The 17,911-nt window shown below is 51.3% G+C and overlaps 1 protein-coding gene across 1 annotated transcript in view; it reads left to right on the top strand.

Moving 5' to 3' along the window:
• LOC123521323 (collagen alpha-1(I) chain-like) overlaps positions 1-17,911 on the top strand; it is an 88,166-nt gene that overhangs the window by 52,433 nt on the left and 17,822 nt on the right. Inside the window, exons 17-22 of the mRNA XM_045286933.1 lie at positions 1,099-1,152; positions 5,386-5,439; positions 9,808-9,861; positions 12,411-12,464; positions 15,636-15,680; positions 16,498-16,551. Coding sequence (XP_045142868.1) covers positions 1,099-1,152; positions 5,386-5,439; positions 9,808-9,861; positions 12,411-12,464; positions 15,636-15,680; positions 16,498-16,551 — 315 coding nt within the window. The remainder of the gene's footprint in view (positions 1-1,098; positions 1,153-5,385; positions 5,440-9,807; positions 9,862-12,410; positions 12,465-15,635; positions 15,681-16,497; positions 16,552-17,911) is intronic.

Consider the following 17,911-nt stretch of genomic DNA (forward strand, 5'->3'; position numbering starts at 1 on the left):
CCTTTGGAGTGGACATAATGTTGCTCTGTTAGGTTTGAACTAGACCCGCTGTTTTCCCTTGGAGCCAACCCAGGGAAGCCTGGGCCTCGGCTGTTTGTTTCAATGTTACCTTCTGCTCCCTTGAAGTTGTATCTGAGGGTTGATTTCCTACCTTCAGCCTAGAGATGTTCCCTGAAATGTAGCAGGAAGTGCACACTATGGGTAGAGACACAGGGGGCGGGCATTGGTTGGAAGGGGGGTTGGTTGCAGGGAGACCAACTGATGTTTTGCTGCTTCCTAAAATGCTGCTCATTCCTGAGCAGTGGACAGCAGAGTCCTTCTTTGTAGTCTGTTGTAAGTCAGGGACCTCTGCAGAGACCTGCTCCTTCGGGGTGACCCTTCTGGCATTTGAAATACTGGCGACACAGCTTCCAGCATCACAGTAACACACAGTACAACAGACAAATAAATCTGTCTTGGAAGAAAGATAGCTAGAATCCTCGCAAGGATGGCAAGACTTGGTCTTACTTCAGACATGATGTCAGGAGAGACCAGTCCCTGGAGGAGGGCAGTGTGCTTGGTAAAGAAGCGGGGAAGAGTTAATGAGGAAGACCTTGACCAGATGGATCAACACAGTGGCTGCAGCAGTGGGCTCCAACATATGAACCACCATGAGGCGTCATAGGACTGAGCAGGACTGTGCTGTGACCCAGAACCAACCAGACGGCACCTAACAGCAGCAGCAGCAACACAGTGCTGCTCTTCTTCCTACTTCCTGCTTCCCCCAGAGAAGATGGACCAGCCTGGAGGGGAGACAGGAGCCCAGTTGAGAGGTCCATATCTGGGCAGTGGGCAGGGGCCACAGAGGAGAGCGTCTGTGTCGTTAGTTTGCCTTCAAGTCAGTTCTGACTCATGGTGGCCACGTGTGTGCACTGTAGAACTCCTCCGTGGGGCTTCAAGGGACTAAACCAGCAGGCTCTTCTCCCGAGGCACCACACGATCATTTCAGCTGGTTGTCGAGCTGTTAAAGGGTCACACCCCACAGGTGGCCCTCTTGGACCAGGCAGAGGTTGCCGGTGACTTCTCTTGGCTGATAACGTCCTGCTTTGTCTCCCCTAGGGAGCAGATGGCACCACGGGAGCTGCTGGGCCACCAGGAACCCAAGGACCCCCAGTAAGTCCCCAAGACACGGGATCTGCTTTCACCCAGTTTTGTGCAGGCTTTCTTAGAGCCAGTCCTTCCTGCCCTCCTGCCCCAACAGGCTCTCACTTTCTGTTTTCCACCAGCCTGGCAGGGAGGCGGCGGCAGGATTCTCTTTATGCTTCCTTCCCCACTAAGGTACATGCCTCACTGAGGAGGCTTTCTGCTCCTCTAAAGAGTTGCAATCTCAGAAGCCCAGACTGACAGCTCCACCCTGTCCTCCGGGGTTACTTTGAGCACAATTGAATCGATGGCTGTGAGTTTCTGTTTTCAAATTATACGTCTGGGTGACAGAGTCAGGAGATAAATATTCCAGAATTCAGCTCACAGCCACCGATGTCAATGGGACCACAGGTTAGTTGCCTCTCTCCGTCTTACCTTGAGCAGAAAAGCCTGGGACTAGCCCACCTTGAGTCTTGGCTGTGTGCCAGGCAGGAGGTCACCACGGTTACTTTCTCTGCTTGAAAGTACAAGGTGACGTTCAGAAAGGGGAAGCTCCTCATCATAGTCCCAAGACCACAATGGTAGGGGCTGGCATTTGAATCCACATCTTTAACAGAAAACCCAGACTTCTGTTCCTTGTAGGAAGATTCCAGAATTGATCTTGGTTTCAGTGTCAAAGAGCAAAGGGTTACCCTCAGCTCACCAGGCACACTGCTAATACCCAAAACATGCATGACACCCACGGGGCTATATCTACCACCATCAGGTCAGTTGCTATCGGGCAGAGCAGAGCTGCCCCACAGGGTTTCCTACAGGCTCCTATCATTTCTATGGAAGCGGAACACCTGGTCTTTTTCATGTGGAGGCTGCTGGGTTTGAGACAGAGACCTTTCAATCAACAGAGTAGTGCTTTTGCTACTGCACCCCGAAGGCAAAGTCATATAAGTAGAGGAATTTATCTACAGAATCAATCTAGGTTTCATCCCCACTTTATACATAAGAAACGTGGGGGCCAAAAATACACAATGGTGACCCCAGGGTCACATAGTAAGGACATGCCAGGTCCAGGCATAAAGCCTGGTCTATAGGAATCCCAGCCTAGAGTACCCTGTCCAGCCAGCATGAATGTCCACCCCGTCCTCTCCTCCTCAGACTCTGGAGTCCAGGACATTTGAGAGGTCACGTGGTGTCTCTTGCTCTTCTTCAGAAAGGCAGCCAGCGGCCAAGGGGAGCACATACTAGGTAGTACAGGAAATGACATCCACATTGGCAGACGAGGCAGTATAGAAACCCAGGCTCTCCCTGCTAGTCCATCCTGACCCACTGTGTAGGATGGTTGGCGTCGAGGGAAGGAAGGAGGTTGAGAATGAACCATTGCAGCCACATGGCTCTTTCCATAACCATCATCTGGCCAGTTCTTTGAAAGCAGTCGGTTTAGAAATCCGGATGAATAGAATATAATGTGTACTGCTGGCAGCTTTTCATTGATTTTTCAGAAAACAAAAGATTTCCCCGATAAAAACCAATGGGCTGTTTGCCCGAGGAGGATGAATGTGGGGACCGGAGGCAAAACCGTCATACCTCCAGGAGTTTACTCCTATTAAATAAGACAGTCATTCTGCCATGGGACTTGATGGTGAGCCAGGCGAGTGTTTGAACCTATCCATGATCCTGATACTTGACCATCAACACCAAACCCGAAGAGAACGAATGTCTTCGAGAGCCCTGGTAGTGTAGCGGATTAAGTGTTGGCCTGCTAACCACAGGGCCAGCAGTTTAAAACCACCAGCCGTCCCACGGGAGAAAGAGCAGGCTTTCTACTCCCATGGAGCTGACACCAAGGGCTCAAACAGAAAGAAATGTTTAGAAAAGGATGAGGGCAACATATGTACCAATGTGCTTGACCCAATGGATGTGTGGATGGTTCTAAGAGCTGTCAGAGCCCCCAACAGAATGATTTACAAAAAAACAGTTACTCTTGCAGAAACTCCCAGAGGGCAGGTCTACCCTCTCCTATAGGGTCCCTGTGATTGATGGCAGCAAGGGAGGACAAGGAGCTTAAACAAACAACAACCAGAAAGGAGACATTTCTTTGAAATTAAGCGGTGAATAATAGTGGTCAAGAAAAGATGCATGCCAACCTTTTTCATGGGAGCTTAAGGTCAAACAGGAAGGTAGAGGTGTCAGTTGGACTTTGGGCCCCAGTCCTGGGAGAAGAGCATCCGTGTATCTCTGTGTTGCTTGCAAATGAAGGGGTTTGAGCAGAGAAAGACCTTTGTGAAACTTTCTAGATGTACAGTGTTAGGTTGCTAGGATTTTCCTTCTCAAACAGAGCAGTTGAGTTCCACAGTGAGTGGCTTGTCGTCACCCCATCTTTTCAGAGAGCTACTTTAATCTGCCCTAAAATGATCACTCCTTTATTGTTTTCCAGTTAAGTTTTATTGGGCATCTAATGTATCATGGGGGAACCCTGGTGGCACAGTGGTTAAGCACCCAGCTGCCAACTATTCAGTCAGCGGTTCACTCCCACCTGCTGCTCCTGAAAATAACACAGTTTTGGAAACTGTAAGGGGCAATTCTACTCAGTCCTGTCAGGTCACTGTACAGCCGTCCTGCTCTGAGCCACAGGGGTGCTGTGAGCTGGAGGTGATACACGGCCAGCACGGTTGGTTTGGGTTTTAATAGATAATTAAACAGTGCAGTGCCCACAGCAAATAACAACAGGTACCTATAAGCATAAGAACAAACACACTGACTCCCGGCGAATCCGCCACTCACCTGGTGGGAGAGAGAGAGATGAAGGTGTGCTGCAGTGTGACTAGGAAAACATTTGGAGAGGAGGAAGGTGCAGGTTTATCATGGGGACTGGTCAGTGGAAGTGGCTTAAGCAATTACTTGTCTTTTAGCTTCCTAATGGAATCCTTTTTATAGAACAGAGCATGTACCCATCTGAAATAAAGATCCAATTTTGATTTTTTTAAAAATAAAATGTCCTTCTATGCAGCCACATATCCGTCGACAATACTTCGTGGGGTACAGAGATTAGGAGGGGGAACCTGGCCGCAGTCATTAAAGACCATGATCTTGTGAGAATTCTCAATCAAGTCCCCGTTGTTATGAGCTGCTTTCATGCCAATTCTGATTCAGAGCGACCCTGTGGCCACAACAGGACACACAGTGCTCTGTCTGCTCACAACTACTGCTCTTGGTTGCAGCCACCTCGTCAATCCATTTCATTGAGGGTCTTCACCTTTTTTTGGTTTTTTTTGCAATAGCCATGATGACACTGCTGACCTCATGCTGGCTCAGCAGCTTTGGGTGACAGTGGAGAGTGTGTCTGAGGAACAAATTGGAAAATGAAGTCTTAAGTGATGTGGCTTGCTAAGCACAGTCTTACAGAATATGGGGTCTAGTTCTCACGGGAAATCAGACACAAAGAAGTTTGAGAACCTCAGGACAAGATGGTAACAGTGAAACTATCCATCACGCGTGTACTCTGGCCAGCCCTTCACCTGTCTTGGCTCTGGTACACACAACACCTCCAGGTGTGCTTGTCTGTGCTGTGGGTGGTGAGGTGAGTCTCAGGAAGTCTCAGAGACGAAGTGCAGAGTTGGGTCTAAGCCACGCGTTTTGGATTCCAAAGCTCCAATCTCTTCTTCCACAAGGCTTGCTACTCCCCACTCCCCCCCGAGTCTATGGAATAGGGCCTGTCAACGAACCAGGGTAAACACACCCTGTCCTGGAGGAAGCAAAGCCTGGGATGAGACGGGCTGCTTGGAGGAAACCTTCTTTATAACAGCGGTCTCATTCTCCACAGTCAGCAAGGTCAATGTTGCACTAAGCCATGTCCTTCCAGAAAGATCCTTCACAAATCATCTTTAGATGTGAAAAGTGAGATCAGAATAACCCCCTGAAGTCTCCTATGAACCAAAGACTAGTTTATCTGAATAAATGGGGTAAGTCTACTCTGAGCATCATGCTCTTTTAAAGAATGGTCCGAACAAGGTCAAATTGACAGGGCAACTTGAAAGGCCAGATGAGAATCTTGGCAGGTGTTGAGTCCAAGTTAGAGGCAACGGGGCCATCTGGTGAAGGGTGGTGAGAATGTTTGCCCCTTGAAAGAAGAGTCCATGTCGATGAGCTATACGGGGAGACATTGGTCAGAATGGTGCACAACTGGTGTATGTTTTCACCAAAAATACTAACACACACACAAAGTGCTTCGGAAAGACTTCATGGTGTGTTTCCATCTTGAATCTTTAGGGGAAAGAGGGCCCTCCAGGACCCCAGGGCCCATCAGGATTACCAGGAATCCCAGTAAGTGGCTGCAGAACAAAATTTGTTTTCTGAATTACACACCAAAAAGCAGAAACAAAAACAAAAAGGCAAGTATCTGTTTCTTGCTATTGAAGCAAATCACGGTCATTAGGGGCTGTCGCGTCTTTCAGAGCACCGGAAGAAAAGCAAGCACCTCATTTCCTAGCAAACCAGCGCTGAGTCACACGCCTGTTCCATGCGTCCTATTGTCTTTGTGTACTCATTTATGTGGATTTTTATCAGCACAGGGCCGAATAAGCTGCTGTGCAGGTCTGAGTTGAGGGAATGGCAAATGAATGAACAGTGACTGGAGGGGCAACATGCCCCTGACCTGGGCCAGTGGTTGTCTCAGGCTGTGTTCTCTAACGAATAAAACCGTGTGTGTGTGTGTGTGTGTGTGTAAATTTATATCAACAAAGTGGTTCGTGTGGTGTAGTAGCAGACACGTCTAAGCAGGTTTCCTGTCTGAGGTCAGATGATAGAATGAATGCCTCCTGACTTGCGTAGCTGCAAGGGGCTGATGAACTAAAGATCAGCAGGAGGAGGACAGGGTGGTGGCTGCAGAGGTGAATGAATCCAAGGTTTACCAGCCAGTTGGCAGATGACTGGCAACCCCCAGGATCAGCAGGCAGGGTGGCAAGTCGTTGGCTTAAGTCCAAAAACCAGAGGTCCGTGAGTCAGATGCAGAATCCAGACCCAGCAACAAGCAAGCAACCTTTCCCACAGTATCCACTTACATTGGAAGCAGGCCACACCCCCAAGGAGACACCACTTCAGAGCTAGGACCTGAGTAATAGCGTTGTGCCACACCTTGATCTTCTTATCCCTGAGTAGCAGCTCATGGCATATCCCGTTTGGGACGCGATTGCATTATGCTAGGCTACATCAAGGGGAATTACTGCGTCTGAACTGCCAAACCACTCAGAATCCTGGCCCAGCCAGGTTGACGCAGAACCTTAACTATCACAGAGCTCAAGGGACAGATGGAGCCATCCGTGGTCCCAGCCGTCAAGGAGAAACCAAACACAACCGCAAGGCACAATGACCTGTAGCATAATGCACGTGAAATGTGATGGCTGGAGACAAGCTCAGCACCCAGGCAGACCAGTGAAGAACCTAGATTTGAAGTGTGTGTGTGTAGGGGGCCAGAGGGGTGCTGTTTATGCAGATCTGTATACTTATGCCAACTGGCTATAAGATAGGAATTCCTTCTTTCCTGCTTCATGTAGTGACTGATGAAAGTCCCAGTGATGAGATGCCAATATTCATTGAATTTGCCATTCCTTCTCATGAAGTAAAACAGTTGGTCTCCCATTTACTGAGTTCCAGGGACAGGCTGGAGAGGCTCTCTGTGTGACACAGGATACAGGGGAAGTATATTGTGTGCAGCCTCTGTGCCCATAAGGGCCTCTCATTATTTTACATCAATTACCCCAGACCTGTGAGGCTTCGCTCTTAATAATGTGGGTGCTGTGCGATTCAGAGGTTGTGTGAGCACCCTCTTTAAACCTTCCTGGGGCTCACCCCAAGTCGTTTTCATCTCAACTGCCACTGCTGCTGGAGACCGGAGGAATGGGTGGCCACAGTGGTGCTCCAGAGGGTGGCACAAGGGGGCCAAGTGAGGAGGGCGCAGAGTGCACCCAGCTGTGTCCACTGTTCTGTCCCTAGGAGCAGCTCTAGACCCTGCTGCCCCTGCTGTCCAGTTGCCAGCTAGACAAAGTCCAAGAACAACACCCCACACCCCCAGAGCTGTGTCCACTGCCTCCTTGTAGCTCCACCCCCACTGCCCACCCCAGGGTCTAGTGGTGCGGGAATCTGGTTTGGGGTCTTTGGAAACACTGAGAAGGCACGGGTGCAGACAATAAACAAAAGAGAGCTACTTGCTCTTAAGAAAAGGCAAAAAGGCTTTCTGGGACCACAGGTGTGTGTGTGTGTGTGTGTGTGTGTGTGTGTGTGTGTGTGTGTGTGTGGTGTGTGTGTGTGTGTGTGTGTGTGTGTGTGTGTGGACGTCACCTGGTTGGACGTTACGCCACGGGAAATTTACTTATATTTGAAACTTTTTACTGTGAATTTGGTGACGGTTTACAGAGCAAACCATCTGATTCCCATTCAGCGGTTCACGCACAGGCTGATTCAACTCACCCCTTGCAATCCCGCCCTGCCCCGCACCTCGCCCACTGGGCTTTCTATCTCCATCACTCCTCCCTTCCTGACCCTGGGCATTTTGTCCCTCTCCAGTGGTTGATGATTCTAACACGGGGGTGACTTCAGCTCCAGAGCTGAAGGGTGATGAAGGGCCGTGGTCCTGGGGGTCCTACTGGTGTCTAGCTGATCAGTCAGCCTTGTTTCACACATCTGTCCATTTTCTAACCACCACGACAATGTGGTGAACTGCTGGGGTGAACCAAGCATGAAAGGGCCCCATTGCGAAGCCCTCCCCTGCAATGTTCTTGGGAGCATCCCCCTTACTCGAAGGCTAGGCCCCAGGAAGTTAAGCATGAACAGATCCGCAGTTAGCTGCAGGGCAGCCTTTCTCTCTCTGAATGCCCGAGCTAGGTCTTCAGCTATTTGGTTGGTCCTAAGTGTCTCCACGGAGCCCTTACCCTTCCGGGTGACCCGGACACTGCCACCTGAGCTCCCTCCCCCACCCTGACCCCTGCCCACCCCAGCCTGACTTTGATGGCTTCCCTTCTGGGCATTCCATATCATGGTACTGGGCTTCCCTTGCACCGGGGACATGGCCGCTGGAGGTCAAGCCTTAATGGAAGAGAGGACTGATCCAGCCGACCTCGCAGGCAGCCCAGCCTGTTTAGTGCAGGTTCATGCAGGGACCCCTGGAGTGGCCTTACAGAGAGTGACAGGAGCACAAGGAGCTTGGGGACAGCTCCCTGGCTGGCCAATACATTCAGGTCTCCATCCACAGCAGCGTCCACCAGTGAGGGCAAAGGTGCTGATGAGCACAGCACATCCTTTCATCAGTAGCTGCAGCCACCATGGCCCTGGCACTATTTATCCGGGCTATTTTGTGCACCATTGCAAGCAAAAGCACCGACGGAGCCAGCTGGCGCTTCTGCAAGGCAGGTTGTGATCCCTGTGTAGAAGGTGAAGCGCTGAGGACCCAGGCGCTTCAGGAACTGCCCAGAACACAGGGCTGGCTCGTCGCAGGCAGGCCTCCAACCTCACTGCCTGGACTCCTGTGCCACATGGCCTTGTTCTTTCCTTCCCAGGATCCACACAGGTTGATCCAGGATGTCTTGACCATCCCTGATTGTCCCTGTTTCAGAGAAGACCCTGAGACCACTTAGCTAAACATGAGGATCTGAACCACAGGCCCATGAGCAGGGGCTGGGGAGCAGGGAGGCGGGGCCACAGCATGACTTCACAGCAGGAGATGCAGAATGCTCATGGCCGCCCATCACTCGGATCCGGTCCTTGCTGTCACCCCCACGCACACTAGCGGACCTGAGTCAGGTGCCTTGCTTCCCGTCACCTGGTGTGCTCGTCTTCATCAGAACCCACCTGCCCCCTTCTCATCACCTGGCTCTGCCCAGCGGGCCCACCCATGAGTTCCCACCGAGCTGAGTTCCACCGTCCTCTGAGAACACCCATCAGGGCTTCTTCAGTCCCTTCAATCAAGCTGCTGACACCACTTGTCATATTCCCAGGATTCGCCGGGCACGGATGACCATAGAGCCCTGGCTACAGTCTTGGTGTTGGACCAAACCAGGGCACGGAGGCTGGACACCAGATCTCCTGTCTGCAGAAAGGCCTTCCTAGCAGTTAGCCGAACCGGCCTCTGTAGTCCAGGGGGAAAGACGCGTTGAATCTGCAGCGTGTTTCCCTCTAACACAGCGGTTCTCAACCTGTGGGTCGCAACCCCTTTGGGGGTCGAACGACCCTTCACAGGGGTCACCTAAGGCCATCGGAAAACACATATTTCCGATGATCTTAGGAACCAAGACACCACTCCTCTATCTGCCTCCAGGCGGGTCTGCCCACATGCAGATATGCCCACATAGGAGCACCCGGTGTGAAGACTGTTACCCGTGCTACACCATGCTTCAAGACAAAATTTCATTTATTTGTAATTAGAAGTAAATATTTCACAGTATATAATTACATATTGTTTTTGGTGATTAATCACTATGCTTTAATTATGTGCAATTTGTAACAATGAAAATATATCTACATATCAGATATTTACATTATGATTTATAACAGTAGCAAAATGACATTAATGAAGTAGCAATGAAAATAATTTTATGGTTGGGGGAACTGTATTAAAGGGTGGCGGCATTAGGAAGGTTAAGAACCACTGTTCTAGCACATCATCGTCGACCTGGTCACCCACTTGAGTTTCTTTTACAGGGAGAAGATGGCAAAGAGGGCAGAGATGGAAAGCCAGGGCCCCCTGGAGACCCAGTAAGCGACCGTTCTCCTGCTTTATCATTGTCCCTATCCAAACCCAGCATTGCTCAGTAATGTGTTGAGCAGTATTGTGAGCTAAACCCAATGAAAGTCTCTTTTATCCATTTCTCCCAGTGACCCAATAAGGTAAGGATTACTGTCCCCATGATATAGCTGAGGGAAACTGAGTCTCGGTGATGTGAGGAACCTAAAGTCACCTGCTGGGCTGGTGGCCGAGTTGGCACCGGAGCCCAGGTCTCTTGCAACTCCCTCCACATTGACTCTGGGAGGGGAGACGAGGCAGATGGGCACAGCCTGGAGGGGCCAGCTGCTGTCTGGAAGGACTCACTGCTGCTGACCCAGTGTGACCCCTGGCATCCCCACACATAGAGGGAGGGGACTTGCCATCCCCAGGATGAGTGGCCATGGCCTGTTGTGGCCCACAGGGGTTCCACGTGCTGATGTCAGAAGTAGAGCACCAGGCCTTTCTTCTTAGTCCATCTCAGCTCTGCTGAAACCCGGTCAGCCTCCCGGCCCCAAGCTGGCTTCCGTGGGCTGCGGGCATTAGCTGTGCATAAGATGCGTTGGCTGAGAGTGTAACCGGGTCCTGCATGCTGAAGGCCAAAGCTCGACCCCTGACCCACCACTTTCCACCTGCCTGAGACCATCACCTTCACCGAGAACCTGCACTTCACAGACAGCTGCAGGCGTGGTGACGTTCTGCTTTTCCATTCTGACATTAAACAACGCAATACGGTCCAATCGAGTCTGACTCTTAGAGACCAGAGGACCAAGCAGAACTGCACAGAGTGGGCTCTCTGAGCCCCTGCCCTCTGCCTGGGAGCAGATCGCCCCCTCGGTTTCCACGGAGTGGCGGGTGGGCTCTCATGGTGAACCTTTCAGCAAGCAGCCCACCAAAGAAGCCATTTCGTCACAGGGCTCCCTCGCTGTGACACAGACCTTTCACCTTTTCATTATCAAATGAGCAAACGCATGAGCACATGCACTGAGAACCTGGTGCTCAGGATGAAGCACCTGTGACCTCAGAGCATCCTGTGACCTTGAGGTTAGCCGACTCATAGGGACCCGATAGAACAGGGTAGAACTGCCCCCTTTGGGTTTCTGAGACTGTATACGGGAGTAGAAAGCCCAATCTTTCTCCCATGAAGTGGCTGGTGGTTTCAAACTTTGGACCTTGTGGATCACCACAACCCACTGTGTAACTGCTAACCACCCCCACACCCTCGCCAGGGCTCCATTCACATAGGATGAGAAGAGTGAGGCCAATTTTCCAGCCTTGCTGGGAGATCTGTGAGGTCACACATGGCTCCATGCCTCCCGCTCCTCCACTGATGGCCTATGGTGACTGTGTTTGCCCAGAGTCCCCGGCTATAACTCCCAGCGAGGTCAGAACCACGGAGCCTTTAGAACCACGGAGTGTGAGATTGGATAAAACGTTTCTGCAGTGAGATTTACGTTCCATTTAATATGTTTGGTCGTAAATGCTTGTGACTCATGCTGCATCTTATGCAAGTCACTGGAGGCCCCCTGTCTCCATCACCTTACTCTGGTTGCCTGATGCGAAGACCTGAATTCCCTACGGAGAGGAGGAAGAGAAGAGAGCCCCCAGCAGCCCTATGTGGTGCAGGCTCCTGCTGAGCCACGCTGCAGGCTGTGGGCGAGTGGCACCTGGCCTGGTGGGAATGCAGAGAGTGGGAGGGAAGATAGATCTCCCTGCCCTGGGCCACAGCTACTCAGTGCACACAACATGCTTCCTTACTTGCCCCAGGGTGGCCCCCATGAGGACCTTATGGCGTGTGGGCATCAGTCTTGTGCCATACCAGGAAACACAGGCCAGGGGGAGACATCATCTGTGGCTTGCTCATCTTGCAGTCCACTGGGCATGCGTGCAATGGTCTTCATCAGCACCGCCACTCAAATCCATCAAGTCTTGTCCAGTCTTTCCTGCTTAGTGTCCAGCTTCGGCATGTAGAGGGGGTGGTTCGAAATGCCATGGTTTGGGGCAGATGTCCCTTCATTCTCAAAGTGGCATCTTTGCCGTTTAATCTTCTAAGAGGTCTTGGGCAGCAGATTGGCCCCGTGCAATACATCACTTGTTTTGTTTCTTTTTTTTCCCCTAAGATTTTATCCTATAATTCAATAATTCAATCATATCAAGAATTGTACACTCACCCCCACATCAATTTTTAGAACATCCCCCCTCCTGTGGTTCAGTGGCCTCTAGATGGGCTGTCCAATCACAACCCAGCCTCATGCTCCCTCCCTCCTCTCGTCGTTGCCCGGGACTCCTGAGACCGCCTGGCCCTGCCCTCACTTGGTTTCTTAGTTTCAGTTTTTATGACTGCTGATTGTGGATCCCAGTAACATGAACCCCACTGCCACTCGGATCTCAAATACACAGTGGTTATTTGTGCGGGCAAACCTGGACCAGATTGCCAGAGGCCGGGGCTAGCAAGGGTGGGCAAAGACAGACTTATGTAGATGTCGTGATATGGAACCCCAAATCCTAAAACTTTCCCTATCTCTTTGTTCTTTACTCTCAGGGCAAAGCTGGAGAGCCGGGTCTGCAAGGAGCAGAGGGGGCACGAGGCCCGCCTGTAAGCCCTGAACCTGTGTGTGAGTGCATGCGAGTACGTGAGTGCATGCGTGTGCATGAGAGTGTGCGTGTATGTGTGTGGGGGGTGGGGGGTGGCATGTGACTTGGCAGCCACATGGCTCATGCCCTGATGGGCCATGTTCATCTACAATGACAGGTGGGCTTCCAGAATCTCTCTCCTACCCAGGACAGTGGTGTCCTGAGGAACAAGCCAAGTTACTTTCCATAAAAATCTTGCTGCCATCAAATCAATGCTGACTCAGGGTGCCTGCCCCCCACCCCCGTGGGTTTCTGAGACCGTGACTGTCTACAGGAGTAGAAAGCCCAGTCTTGCTCCCACCAGCGAGTTGCTGATGGTTTTGAACTGCCGACCATGCTGATCACAACCCAACTCGTAACCACTACACCACCTTGCTAAACTGGTAGTAAAACGTGTTTTCAGATTGCGGCCATTATTGCCTGTTGTTCTCAATGGGTTTTGATTTGATCTTATTTATTGTATTTCTACTGGGCTCGGTCTGGACAATGGAACCACACAGGAGTGTTTTCATTTGAGTGTGGAACGTTGTCTAGAGCTGGAATTTGCCTCCCTCCATGGCTAGAAGTCCTCTATCCCGCTGACAGTCACGATGATAGTGGTGGCGAGCCCCTTAAGGACAAGAGCCAGAAGAAGAGTGGTCTGGGAAGAAAGCCAAGTTGTGCACAGTTACATAACCCAGGGGGAACCCCTGTCAGCCTCCTAGAGTCCTTCCCCCATCCTCTCCTCTGAGTCTGAACTCCGCATCCTTGTCCTCATCGGCTCTGGAGCTACTGCACACAGACACGTGCACACTCCTTATCCCCGTCTCACGCAGATGAGAACTCGCCAATGATGTCTTTTCCTTTTGCTAAGGGCCTTACTCCTCTGTAACTTCAACATCGATTACGCAATACCCACAAATTGCTTTTGTTTTTTTTAAGGGGAAAATGTACCATTTTGATGAAAATTCCCCCAATCCAATTATCTGAGTAGAAACAATATCTTCCAAAAGAAAGTTCTTTTTCCTTCATTCTGTTTTTCTTTTGACAAAAAGAAAATCAATACATCACGTGGCAAATGTTCAGTATGGAGGAGATAAAATGCAAAAATCAATGTCCCTTTTGCCCCGCCCCCCACCCCCATCTTGCTTTTCACCAGAGGAAACCTGAAAATGGGCAGCATGATTCCTGCTGGGGGCTCTGAACACGGGAGCTGGTGGTCAGTCCTGTGAAGGTGGTTCCTAGCGGATGGGTGGGAGGAGGATGCCTTTCAGAGAAAGCAACCTGTTCATGCTGGAGCCACCTCGAGACCCACCGCTCCTCAGGGAGTTCTAAGGAGACCTGCTCTATGTACAGGCTGAGGCTAGGGACCGAGCAAGCCAAAAGTGGGGCTGGGAAAAGCTTTGAAGAATAGCTTGGGGTTTGAGTTAGCCAAACAGGGGTTCAGCTTTCGTTTTCTTGGACACTCGCATTGCCGCCTCTTGATGGGGTACCTTAAGGCCCCCTGCTTTCCTCTTCTGTGAAACAAGGATTGATAGCTCCCAGTTATGTCTAGAGGTCAGGAAGATTAAAAGGGACACTCAGCCACATAAAACCCCAGCTGGGTGCGTGGTGCATGTGTGTGCTCCTTCTGTCTGCACTTTCACCATGCTTCCACGACAGGAGAACACACAGGGTCCCTGGCTCAGGCCTGGCTGGTTTGGGGGTGCTGGAAGGCTGGGTGCTCTACCTGGGCATCTCAGGGAACAAATCCCTGAGATGGGGTGGGGCAAGGCCAGCACTCTGACCCTGGGTGAGGATTCCAGGACTGGTGTGAACTTGGGGTGCTGGGTGGGGCTAGTCATGGTGACAGGAACAAGGGGGTTGTCCAAAGGCCTCACTCAAGGGGAAGACTGTTGTCCCAAAGACTCACCTGACCACAGTGTGTGCCCCGCAGGAGCTAGGCAGGGGGTCCCAGCCCCATGGTGTGAGGCCAGTAGGGTAGGAAGAGCTGGCGCTCACGCACTGCAGGGTGTGGCCCCAGCACGCTGCCACCTTTGGGTCCAGCTTTGCAGGCAGAGTGAAATGGGAGGAAGACTGTGTTGATTGGTCACCACCTCCTTGACCTCGAGCTTGTCACAAAGTAGATACTTTCATACATTACACCTTGATTGTGGGGTTAAAGGGAGGAGGGACCCCCACAAAAACCACAGGTTCGGTAGGCGCAATTGTACAGCGATAATAAGTAGAGATTATAGTAAAGTCATAGAGAGCATGAGAGTTAAAGGATGGAGTCAAGTAATGGAGTCAGACACAATTCATGGTAGCATCGCTCACCTCAGCCCCGCTTGATGGTCCTCGTGGAGGGGGCTTAGCGGTCAGAGAAGAAGCCGCTGCCTCATCCTCCTTAGCCACCTTCTCCAGCCACCCACGGCCAGCCACCCTCCCGAGAACCAGGGAGCCTCATTATTTATTGCTAACCACACATCATATCACTTTAGGGGGATCTGATTACAGAGTCATACATCACAGAAAGGGGCAATACATTTCATTCTTGAACAAGTTTGATCATTCTGGTGTCTCATACAATAAAACAGACAATTACTATTCTGGGAGGCATGCAATTCACCTGATAGCAGACAACAACCTAAGTCGCAGGGAGGGGTAGCAACATAAGCAATACAATCAATAAGAGGGGGATGACCTAGGGCTGTGCCCGTATTTGTTGTGGGATAAACAGTGGTGTCTGCTTGATCTAGACAGCTGATAATAGCTACCTAACCTTGGTCATCCTTGGGCGGGTTTGCCCTCTCTGGTATCTCCTGCAAGTAAACAGACCACCACTATCCTTATCAGAAGGGAGTGGGTCTTATTTAGGGTGAGTCAGACTAATAGTCTAGCCACTATAGATGGCTGATGTTAGGGAGAATAACCTCTGACCTACTTTCACTGAACGCCTAGTGAACAGTCATTCTTAAGCTAAATCTGGCATATATTTGGGGGAGAAAACTTAAGAGAAATCCTTCTGTCCCTCACACTTGATGGCTCAAGAGGAGACTGCAGAAGAGACCCTGGAAGCAAGGGACTGACTCAGTGGGTCCATTATCCCCGGTGCCCATCCTCAGTGCTATCTGACATGCTCTTTGGTGAACTAACTCCTTCCTCCTTCTTCCAGGGCTTCAAGGGACCCACAGGCGATCCTGGTGTACCCGGTCCCCGGGTAGGTGGACACCTTGCCCTGAAGGTCATCCCAGGTGACACTGATCTGGCAAGAACCTGGATTCTGCACCTAGTGCAGCACCTCCTTACTGAGGAGCATGCCCTGGCACAGTGGGCACAGTGGGCGTGATGGAGCACTAGGTGCTCTCTTGGCCTGGTTCTTCTAGAATGCTCTTCTGACCACTCTGCGTTGATAAAAAAAAAAATCAATGTGGCCAAATCGGTGTGGGGTCAGGTGTGGTCTTCACCAGTTGTGTGAGACAGGGCGACGTCAAGTCCTGGGAGTCAAGAGCTGTTGACCAGCTTAGTTTAGTTCCACAACAACAAACAGGCTGGGTGGGTGGGTGGGGGAATCGGAATCGATGGGTTTCCCGTGGTCTCAGAGCTTGTACTGGGCATGCTGCGCTGTTCTAGTATCCTGAGATTGACTTCTCATCTTTAAACTGTTTCTGTCTCTTCCAAATGTCCCAAGCAGAAGGGCCAGCTTGGTCTGTTAGCTCTTGGCCATGCTCTGATAAGAAAGCAGAAAATTAGGGAGGATCACAAAGGTCGGGTGAAGAGGAGTCCCGTCCTTAGATGGTGGTCTTTCCCAAGTGGCTTAGATAAGAGTGTTGCCCATACTTCAGGTACACACAGCTCCAACAGGGCCAGGACACTGCCCACCAGTGGGAGGCTGACCTGTCCTCCACACTCTTTGTAGACAGCCCTTCTGGATCTGTGCCCTCCCAGGCCCTCAGGAACCCCTGCACCTGTGTGAGCACGTACCCAGCATCTCCCTCCCTAATAGTTGGCTCTTTGCTTCTCTCTCCCTCTTCTAGGGAGAGCCTGGAGCCCTGGGCCCCCCTGGCCGGGAAGGCTCCCCAGGAAAAGATGTAAGTATGGGAGTACCATGGAGCTGGGCTTGAGGGAGGTGGGATGTAAAGAGGTGTGCATCATTGAGGGATCAACGAGACTCCCAGAAATGGAATCACAAGGGCAACACAAGGCTTCCTGACCAATTGTCCTCGGTCTCTAATGGACACCAGCCAAAGAGTCATTGGTTCTGCGTCTTAAATGAACTTCACCAGCCTCTCAGAGTGAGCCTGAGCCCAGCACTGTTGCCCACACCTCCTCGCTGTGCAGACAATAGGCTGGTCTCTGCTCTCATCTCCAACTGGTCGTTGGGTCTGGGCAGGGCCTGGGCACATTGATGCAGATGGAAACACTGAGACCCAGGGAAGACAGGGGGCTTTCTTGTGGTCACACAGAGAATCGGGGGGTGGGGGGGCAGGAAAGGGGTCTGGAGCAAGGGTCTGCCAGGTCTGCAGCCCCTCAGGATAGTTTACACCATCCTTCCCCATGCACCAGTGTGAGTGCGAGGTCATCAGCAGTAGTGGACACAGCTGGGCCCCTGGGACTTGGCACTTGTTCAGGAGTGTGGAGGGAGGGTCCTGAGGTCTAACATTGCCTCATGCCCATCCCTTCACCCCCTGCAGGCCCAGCCCTAAAACGGGTCCCTTTCTCCTGGTGCCCCATACGGCCCCACAGCAGAGGCTGGGGCTGACCTGCTCACATGAGTGGATGGAGCAGGAAAGGGTCTTAGAAGGGATCAAACATCACCTGTGTGATTGTTCTGAACAGTTTTGAACAATGAATAAATGCATGAAACCACAGGGCCTATGGCTAAAAGAGACCAGCTGCGGTCACCCGGGGTCCACGTCTCCTGGGCTCACAGGGCATCTTTGAGTGCTGAAGGGCGGTGGACTGGGTAGTTCTAGTCAAGTCCACTCTGCTACATAGAAAACCAGAAACTCAGACCAGTCGCCTGAATGGATCCCAGATCATGGGGTGACCTCACGTGTGTGACACTAGAACTGTGTTCCGTAGGTTTCAAATGTTTTTATTTTATTTTAATTTTCTCACAAGGGATCTCTGGGAGACTCCAACCCCCATCCTTCTGGTTAGCATCCCCAGTGTGTTGCCCGTTTGTACCATCCAAGAACAGGAACATAAAGAGATTCCCAGACAGGCATATGGCTGGTGCACATCAGGGGGCAGACTTGGGGCAGGGACCTAGAATGCTATGTTAATGTCTCTTTATATGGATCCATTTCTTAGGTCCTTTTATAGCTCCCTGTGCTTAGGGACGTAGCCAGGCTTCTGTGGTTGGTTGGTTTTCAACATGTGGGCAGAACTATGGGCATCTCATGAATCTGGTTGGAAGAGTAAGCAGGATGGTGGTGCGGACCCACC

The sequence above is a fragment of the Echinops telfairi genome, unplaced genomic scaffold, assembly GCF_000313985.2.
Source record: "Echinops telfairi isolate 266 unplaced genomic scaffold, ASM31398v2 ScPeMD7_1;HRSCAF=3_0, whole genome shotgun sequence".
NCBI classification, from domain to species: domain Eukaryota; kingdom Metazoa; phylum Chordata; class Mammalia; order Afrosoricida; family Tenrecidae; genus Echinops; species Echinops telfairi.